The sequence below is a fragment of the Haliotis asinina genome, chromosome 6, assembly GCF_037392515.1.
Source record: "Haliotis asinina isolate JCU_RB_2024 chromosome 6, JCU_Hal_asi_v2, whole genome shotgun sequence".
NCBI classification, from domain to species: domain Eukaryota; kingdom Metazoa; phylum Mollusca; class Gastropoda; order Lepetellida; family Haliotidae; genus Haliotis; species Haliotis asinina.
This window is the reverse complement of record NC_090285.1, coordinates 48140936-48150947: the sequence shown is the minus strand read 5'-3', so window position 1 is coordinate 48150947 and position 10012 is coordinate 48140936. Positions and strand designations below refer to the sequence as shown.

The following is a 10012-nucleotide window of genomic DNA, read 5'->3' as shown; positions in this document are numbered from 1 at the left end:
AGTGAGTGAGTGAGTTTAGTTTTACGCCGTACTCAGTAATATTCCAGCTATATGGCGGCGGTCTGTAATTAATCGAGTCTGCAACCATTGACACCAAGCCTGACCACCCGATCCCGTTAGTCGCCTCTTACGACAAGCACAGTCACCTTTTATGGCAAGCATGGGTTGCTGAAGGCCTATTCTACACCGGGACCTTCACGGGTCTCATATGACGACATGCTTGCGTGTGTATGTGTGGATGCTTGTTTTAGCCCAGACTGAAAGTGTTTTATAGAGCTTGCCCACTGAGCTACCATGCCACAGTTAAGCATGAATACCCTACTCAGATATAGTATACTGACTCCGAGCCGACCAGTCTTTGTTGTACCCATTAATGTCGAACCCCAGGCAGGGACCAATAAGTATCATATTTAAACATGACGTAGTCTGGGGATCGAACCCGCGACTTTCGTTGGGGCGGACGTTCGAACCACACACGGAAGCGATCCCGGAGTCTTAGACTGACGCTTAGTTTCTGAATATACAATATACATAATTTGGATTGTAAGAAATAGCCCTTTGACATTCAGACGGGATATCCAGAACATGATGAAGAATAGACTTGCTTCATTGAGGGCTCTAGAATTGCAGTCTGCTTGGCAGAACAGAAAATGTGGTTCAAACTACATTCAAAGTACAGACAGTGTGCAAGAGTCCTATGGTTGGGGTTCGCATTTATTATGTTGCTAGGTTTGTCAGTAAAGTAATAAGATTCTTGAGTTTCAGGAAATGCTCGAGACCTGACTTACTTCGGGTTTCTATTCCGCATTATGCTAGCACGGTGAAATACTATTTTCAGTTGTGACCTGAAACAAACTCACTCAATCACTCACTCAATAACTCACTAAACCACATACTCAACCAGTCCTTAAGCTTGCTATCTGACTAATTCACTCACCCGTGAAGGTCCCAGGGTAGAATAGACCTTCAGCAACCCATGCTTGCCATAAAAGGTGACTAACGGGATCGGGTGGTCAGGCTCGATGACTTGGTTGACACATGTCATCGGTTCCCTATTGTGCAAATCGATGGTCATGTTGTTGGTCACTGGATTGTCTTGTCCAGACTCGATTATTTACAGAAAGCCGTCACATAGCTGGAATATTGCTGAGTACGGCGTAAAACAAGACTCATTCACTCGCCATTACAGACCCATTACTATTGATGTAACTGAAAACACGATGCCATATTGTATAGCACCCTCAACCATTCTTACATTTCCAAAGACTTACTTTAGATACAACTCCAACATACATTCTTGTTAATATTTTTCTTCCTATTCTACTTTTCTCACTTGTTCGGCACTGATATATTTTTCATAACTACAAGTTACCACTGCCGACGGCTGAACGTTCTGGTCCAAGGGAGATAACTCTTCCACATACCCACGCTCCGCAACTCTCCGTCACCTGAACCTATTGCTTTTGTAATGAATGAGTATTTCATGTTTCAGAAATAGAAGTGATCACTTGAGATGTTTTAATCCGTAACACAAGGCAGTGGTTATTCAATATATGTATACGTCTACCCAAATGAATTTTAATAGTGTTGTTTTTTTTCATATAAAAATTACTTTTGGCGAAGAAATAATTTATTTTGGTTTACAGAGTCAAGTCAATGTGTTGGGCGCAAATACGACTCTTGTTGGCCCACGCTGCCCTAAACCTGTTAAACCAACTAACCACCCAGAAAAGGCCTCACATTGCTGAAACGCTAGTAATAATCTAGTTAGCGCGAACTCTGTGGCCCCCATTCGTCATATGGATGATGAATTTATGTGTTTTCTATATAAATCACACACAGACAAAGCAAAGACAGAGAGATGGTGTCAGAGCTCGTTGAACATTCCACATTATGCATAACGCTTTTCGTGTTAGTGTATGTCTGTCGTCAGGGCGAGTCTTGTGAAGCGCACGTACAATACGCCTCGCTTCTCGAACTCTGGCTGAGTCGTATATTTCGTTATCTTTTGTATACACAATTACACATGTATATAATTGTCTGTATAGACAAAAAGTGACAAGATGACCAGAATGTGGTAAATTGGTTAAGATGTAGTAACATTTTTGCTGAGCATTCCCTCCTTAATCATTTCAGTTCAATGAGTATGGCTTTACGACGTTTTTTCGCAATATTTTAACGATAATTATAACGCCGGGAGACACCAGAGATGGGCTTTACATATTACGTCCATTTGGGGAATCGAACCAGGGTTTACGGCGTGCTGAGCGAACGCCTTAACCACTTGGCTACCCCACCGTCCCTCTACGGAAGGCTGGCTGTGTATTCAGTCAACTTAATTCGGTCGGATAGACTTGCAACTCTTTCCCGAAATCCCCCCACAAGTAAGTGTGGTGTGATTAATGTTTGATCCAATATCTCTTGTGTACATGGGCACTGAGTCAGAGAACGCGAACCGGGTCATTGGAATGTTAATCCCTGCATGGGGAGACTTGAGCAGCGAGAGTAGTATTCACCCAGAGAGACAGATTCAGGCAGATAACGATCATATACTCTTAAAAAAAGTAGGGGAACTGTACATTCAATGTACCATTGTCGAAATTGGGAGATATATGGGATTGAATTAATGTAGATATAATAATAATGGATGATTTCAGAATGCATCTCCACACGGATTTCATTCAAAGCAAAACTGTTCGTTCAGTTATCCCCCTTGCTATATGACTGGAGTGTGACATGAAAATTTCATGTTTACAATTCTCAGTCAGTGGTGTGTAATTTGACCGTGAAAACCCTGACCGTTCACAGATGCAAGAAACTTATCGGACAAAATGGTCTATAGTGATTTATCGACCTGCCTTAAAAAGTCAAGATTCATAATGACACCCCATGCACGTGTAGGAATCTTCCACGTTGTGCACGTGCTTCCAATGCATTGTGTTTGCGTGTGGTGATAACGTGAAATGATGCTTCATACACAAGATGAATGTCATTGCAACGGTCCTCAATGGGGTTTCGTTCTACTTCTATCAAAGTTCAGGTTCTTTTTAAAGAGTATATATGGAAAATACTCCTCTTCAACTACGGAAGTGGTAGTGTCTCAATGTGCACTCAGTTTGGAGTGTTGTTGTTGTTGTTGTTGTTGTTGTTGTTGTTGTTGTTGTTGTTGTTGTTGTTGTTGTTGATGATGATGTGAACTTCTTTGTTATGAGACACGCAATGTCATTTCACCTAATGAGGGGCACGTTGTGTTCTTCCTACTATAGAATAATACATCCATAAAAAGACCCCCGTCCTTATTTGTATCACTTCTAAATGCCATTCAAAGGCTTTGAGACGTTTTCATCAGCTGATAGCCAGTGGAGGGCGGTGGGGTAGCCTAGTGGTTAAAGCGTTCGCTCGTCACACCCAATACCCGGGTTCGATTCTACACATGCATAGAATGTGTAAAGCCATACTCTCTCGCTGATAAGCATTGGTCTTATCGCCATTGCCAGAACTTGGCCAAATCAGTCAGTATGACTACCAGCCAGTCAGAGAATTATCGCTGAACAGCATCACTGTAGGTTAAAGTTTTGGGTGTTTTTCTTTATCATAGCAGCGACTGGAATGTCTGGATAATAGGGGTTGTCCTTATACTTTTACAGTCAATAATGTAAACTCCCAGCAATTGTCTTTCGGTCGAAATTAAATAGCGTGACACATTCCACATTCCTTCGCATGTGGTTAGAACAACTTAGTTCGGCTCCCATATACTGCATCACCTGGTCTAATATACGTACCATGCTACACCACTTTGTCACTCACTAACTCATGTTAATAAATGTCAATGATGTACAGAACTGTCAACATTTTGGAAAAATGAAATTCCTTGTCATTTGCATTTTCACTTCTGAATGAAAGATTCGACACGCAAGTTAATAAAACGAAAAATATTTTATTCAAAACACTTCATCACATTATTAAAACTTTGTCATGATACAGGACATGTCGTCTCTCGGGTGTATGGTTGGAGTGTACGACCACAATCACATTAGTACAATCATTAAGTCATATTCGGGTAGTCATGCTGACGTCATCAGTGGACGGAGTGTCGTCGTAAGATTGGGCGGATGATATGAGAACGCTTAGTGCCGGGCCATCGCCTGTTGTTGACTTCCACGGTCTAGAGCGTCTACTTCCTGTAAAATTAAAAATCAATTTTAATTTTTAATATTTCTTATAGCTCATACTTGACGAGCATTTTGGGTCAACCCAAGTCTCTGATTTCTGGGTTTTTTTCCCAAACGTTGGCAATCACCCTTAACCGTAACCATAACAGTAACGGTTTATTGGACAAATAGATTTATGATGTCGGTTATGTGTTGGAGTTGTTATCAATGAAATGGTGATTTTGTTGGCGAAATCTTTAGTCAGAAAATATGAAAAGATCCACCAAGTGAAGCACGAGACATGGCGTGGTTGTAAATTGTGGTCATGGCAACCAATAAACAACCACTGGAAGCGGAATCAATTCAATCAACATGTGAAACCCCGGACCTATTCAGCTACGTGGAAACAAGCTAGGATAATCCTAGTTGTCGAGTCATACACTTAATCCTATTGAAACTCCACAGCTCCACGGCATGTTTGTTTGACTGTAGCTAACACGTAAATTAAATACGAAATAATTCACAGTACGTGACGCACAAACTCTGTCACGAAATGATGTCTATATTAGTCTGCTAAGTGACTTACGCTTAGTCTCTTAGTCTCTGAATCTTTACAATTCTGATAGTCACAAATAATTAAGAAGAAGCCTCAGTGAAAGGGAAACCTGAGGAAAACTTGAGATCATTGAGAGCTTTAGCATTGCAGGAGCGCTGGGCAACAATGTGTTTCAACGGCCGTGACATACTAGTTTGATATGTGAAAGCCATCATTTTCCCAAAAGCACACATATGTTGTAATTTTCAAAGACAAAACAAAGTTGCCGCATATTACTCTGCGGTATATAATCAGTAATCTATTGAATTGCGAGATCCCATTAGGAACTCCTTTGTGGTGAGAATTACTGCCTTGTGCCAATGAAAGGTTATCCTTGTGAAATGGTTTGCAATATGAGTGGTGAAGAATATACGTTTCAGTGTGCTTGCCATGGAAAAGACATCGGAAAGTGTCTTAGGTGGTCAACGAAAAACTAAAATTGTGTACTTCTTGTAACATTTGTTTATATCCTGGTATCCTGGTAGTGTCCCCCTAACCACATATGTGTTTCTTTGAACGGGCTCGTGTTACATATATGGTAGAGTTGATGACAGAAGGTAGATGTGGTGATGATGATAGTGGTAGTGGTGATGGTGGTGGTGGTGGGGATGATCTTTCTTACCTGAGCTTCCTGTATAATTGAGCAGATTCCACAAAACCAGTGCATTATGCAATCGTTGCAGAACTCTCCCTGAAATACAAACGAAGTCATTAAACGCCCATGTCCTGTTAACACAAGAATCTCCCTTAATAACGTCTGTAAGAGTTTGACTGACAGAACGGTAACTTTAGAAATAGAGCACAGGTGCTTGTACAGTACTTTGTACATACACAGCTATCAGATAACTTCGTGTGAACAACACTTGCACAAAACTATTGCATAAATGAACTCTTATTACAAACCTGACCTTGACTGTGTAGGTACCTTTTTTATCATTTGTAATATGTAGTGCTTTATACTAGTCATTACGTGTTGACTGAACCAGTTCACATTTTTGGTAAAATGTGCAATGTTTCAGTCAGTTCTCAAAGGAATGTAGCATTCGGTTATTTTGATATCAAACTTTAAAAGATACTGGAGAGAAACATTATTTTAGTCTGAACGTTTGTCCACGGTGTTAGGAATAAACACTATCGAACGGTCTCTTCGGCTGCGAACAACAGAAGTGTATATGTTACAGTCAAGGTTTTAGTCATTTCGTTAAATGACCGATTTCACAATCTGATTCTAACATAGACGCCTAAATAATAGCAACCAGACTCTCATGGTATTGACGCATCATTAACTCGGGATCGTGTAGACAGATCACACAACACAGGGTCAGCTGATAACTAATGAGATAAACCAATTCGTAGGGGTGCTAAAGGTTATGTTCAGGGTCCCCTGACTTTATGTCAGGATAATCGTAACATTCAAAGACGTTAGTTGTATAAATTTGGTTTTGATAACCTCTTGGAGTGGTTTTCTTAGAATTTGAAGCCATCCAATGAACAACTTCTCTATTCAGGTGATGCGATGTTTCCATACTGAATCTTGTATCGTTGTCAATCTAAAAGAAGAATCTGTATCGAAACGTAGATCATCCGAATAAAGATGGCGTTCATCCATAAAATTTGTCCTTATTTATTGGCTTCTGATTTATCGATGGTGGTTTATATACACTAAACATGCCACTAAATTTTAATGAATTTAAAAATTAATGCTCTTCTGTGTATCGGGAAATCGAACACGCTTGAATGAAACTGTTGCAAAATGTCTGTTTGAAGAATTGTAGCTTACCTCGATTCCTTTGCTTTCCCTGACTTTAGCCCTGGTTTTGGCTCTTGTGTAGATACCGATAGGCCCCAGGACGCTTAAACACCCATACGTGCAACAGTCATCGCCTGTTTTCTCTGCAACCTTCCCTGCAGTATAACAGGGTACAAAATAGGTTATGATGCACAATCCGCAGTCATTGAAGCAACCAAAGAGACCGTTTGACCACTCGCCCATGTTGATGATTTGACCGTGTCTAGTATTCGGTATGTATGCGGGTGTTCCGTGCGGGTGGATATATACATGCACAATACAATGCCGTTGCTCGTGGCGACGTCCAAGCTAATACCAAGGATTGGATTCTAGGGAGTTTGGATACAGTTGTTCCAATGTTGTTGTAAACAAATCTCCGGTCAGATAGACATGCCTGATTACCTTAAGACTCCGTTGACCTCCAACCTTCACAAGTGGAGCTTTCGACCACACAGGACCTCGTGGTCAGTGTACAGTCAGTGGACCTGATAATACATTACATCATATATTTAGTTTTGAAGATTATCTTGAGGCCTAGAGTTGACTTGAATCTTACGGAACAGTGAGCGAGTATGGCATTAAGCTGCAACACTCCAGCTATATCAAAGCGGGACACTGGAAATGGGTTTCCAACATTACATGTATGTGGAGAATAGAACCGGGCCTTCAGCAAACTCTTAACCACTGTGCTACCTCACTAGCCCTTATGGAACACTGATGTTATTAACAGAGAATGAGTGCCCATTACTTCTGTTACATCACGCTGTGTTATTATAGTGTTATTAGGTGATGAAACTTGTCCCACTTTGGTGGAATAGATTATTTAGTGCCGATTCGAACAAACAAACCCAATTTCATTGCTCGCCAACAACATGGCAACAGTGCTTTATAACAGCAATGAACCATTGTTTGAATGTTTTATGACGTTAAACGGCGCGGGTGGTCCCATGGGTACACTAGAAACTGGGTTCGAATCCCATTACTCCCTAACCACGTCAATCCCCCTTCCCCCACACCCACCCATGTTTCTATGCACCATAAAGCTAAAATCTATGTAACCTTTCACACAGTCTGATAGAATAAAACTACTATTAACAAATGGCACCCATCCCATGTTTGTAAATCACACAATCGATCGTTTAATATATTAGTATCCTATTTTCAGTTATAATCTAAACAAACGTCAACACTGTTTTTATATATTATAGTTAACCGACACAAACCGCATAGCTCGGAATGTGTTAATGTTATCGTTGACAGGTACTATCTCATTATAAAGCATATTTGACATCAGAATTAACTACTGCGTGTGTACTAAGTGACAAATGTGGTAAATACTTCTTTTTGATGAATCTGTGCCACACGATTGTGTTTTCTGAAAAGCGACTCTGACAATCATAGGTTTACGTCGTGATCTTTACAAATACCTTGTATGTGAAAACTGTATTGCTATGATATTGACAGAAAAAAAGGTACGGTTGGTTTCCTACAAAAGTCAGGAATAAAGCTATTTTGCAGTGATGAATGGGATTAATCTGGGGATTGGTCACACGTCATAGAAGTGTGTTTGGAAGGTCATGTTTACTAACTACATCAAATTCCAGGTCCCTGCCTCACTTGCCCAGTGGTATAACTCATCGTTGAGTCAGATGAAGCTTGTGTTTGAATTACAGACTCATCATATCAGTCACGTGAGATATCTTTGTGATAATCGTCCAGACCTGAAGTCGGTGGCTGACAAGGAAAGAAAAAGAGCATTTCAGTATATTTTTCTGACGTGACTGGAGTGTATTGGGTGTAGTCGCTTGTGAAAACGTTAAGCCGCCATTTTCAGTCAGTGTATTGTATGTGGCTGGTAGCCTTGCGTCTTTGGCAGTTGCCACTCAAACAGTATCACAACAAAAATTGGTACCACACATTGTGACTGTGGATCGGTGTAAGATACAGTCTTTTGGAAGCTAGAACCAGATCGAGATGTTCCTGTCATGCTCTGGGCACAAGTTCAGAGACACATTTATGATGTTATCAGAAACTGGCGTGATGGTATCTTGCTGTGTTTAGGGAGGTCTGCGTTCTCTGGTCAAGCCGAAGACTTGGGCACGATTGCCCACATGGGTGCATTGTGTCCCTCTCCGTAATAACGCTAGAATTAATGTTGCAAACTGCATTAAACTCACTCACTCGTGCATGCACTCACTCAATCACACACGCACGCATGCACGCACGCACTCACTCACTCACTCATAACCACTTCAGTGCCACCTTAAGTTACAAATCGTTAAGGAAAGATGGATTATTTCACAGCGATATTCTGTACGCCTACCCTAACGTGTGCCATGTTCCAGCGCTGTACTACACTACTTAACACTGTTCCAAGGGCAAGCATAACGATTAGCCCCTAGCCCGTGCCGGTTAACACAACTATACGTCCCATAATATCCAAGACGACGGGATTACCTGTTTGTTTGTCCTTTGTTGTCCATTAGTAAGTATATATGTTTGTGTCTACGGTGTTGGTCAGTCTGGTATTCCGACTGTACGTACAGACGCGGATATCATACAGCCGATTGTTAGCCATGACGTTAACAAGACTATGAATCACCATTCTTTATATTTCAGCATTGTAAATTGTATTTGTTTATTTGTATAGGCGAGAACTTTAGACGCTTCGTCTCCAGCCTTGAGTTAATTCCAACACCGGCAGCATCACAAGCTTGGGCTATCTCACGCCCATGAATTCCGACGATGCCACAACATTGACACGAAGTACGATTCCAAAGTTATGCTTGAGGATTTGTATGTCAAACAAAACTGAAAGGATAAATCTTGTCAAATATAGCGCAATTCCAGTGCTGGCCTCTTGTATGTGTATGTTAAGTGGAGGTGTTTCAGTTTCAGTTTGATGTTGTAACTGACAGCGAAGAATTTCAATACAACACCACATACGTATGGTAGGGATTTTAACGTTTTAGGCTACCTCTTGCCCCGTCATCGGGTGAATGACAATATGACTTACCATATCATGCATTGTTGTGTTACCTTCCAACTTGTAAATGCCCACCAAGCATCTAAAAATGTCCATGGTGTAAACGGATTTTCTTGAGGAAACCGCTACGGGTCGTTTATTTTATTAGAATCTCCGATCCTACATGTAGAAATTGCAATCGTTGTCTCTACTGAATTCTCAGTTTTCAGTTCAGCTGGTAGAAACTCTGATTGGTCTGTTGGACAACCAAAGACACTTTACTTGCTGAAAAATTGTATGCATTTTACTCACGTATAGACTGTTTCCAGTTTAACAGATACATTTATTACAATATTTACACATCTTCCACGACAGGTAAAAAGGCAACTATGCAAGTCGTAAGAGGCGACTAACGGGATCGGGTGGTCAGGCTCGCTGACATGTCATGGGTGGTCATGCTGTTGGTCGCTGGATTGTCTGGTCCAGACTCGATTATTTACAGAAAGCCGCCA

At 41.0% G+C, this 10012-nt stretch overlaps 1 protein-coding gene across 1 annotated transcript; it reads right to left on the bottom strand.

Moving 5' to 3' along the window:
* Window positions 1–3921: 3921 nt before the first annotated feature.
* Window positions 3922–6766, bottom strand: LOC137287381 (uncharacterized). The gene is made up of 3 exons (XM_067819639.1): window positions 6527–6766; window positions 5369–5437; window positions 3922–4181 (listed from the first exon to the last, which is right to left on the bottom strand). Exons 1-3 carry the CDS (start codon window positions 6737–6739, stop codon window positions 4128–4130), a joined length of 336 nt encoding a protein of 111 aa, XP_067675740.1. The 5' UTR covers window positions 6740–6766; the 3' UTR covers window positions 3922–4127.
* Window positions 6767–10012: the final 3246 nt, after the last annotated feature.

Coding starts and splice junctions, on each gene's coding strand:
- LOC137287381 (XM_067819639.1), bottom strand. CDS start 6,739: ATGGGCGAGTGGTCAAACGGTCTCTTTGGTTGCTTCAATGACTGCGGA. Junction 5,438..6,526: donor GGGAAAGCAAAGGAATCGAG/GTAAGCTACAAT, acceptor TTTGTATTTCAG/GGAGAGTTCTGCAACGATTG. Junction 4,182..5,368: donor CAATTATACAGGAAGCTCAG/GTAAGAAAGATC, acceptor TTAATTTTACAG/GAAGTAGACGCTCTAGACCG.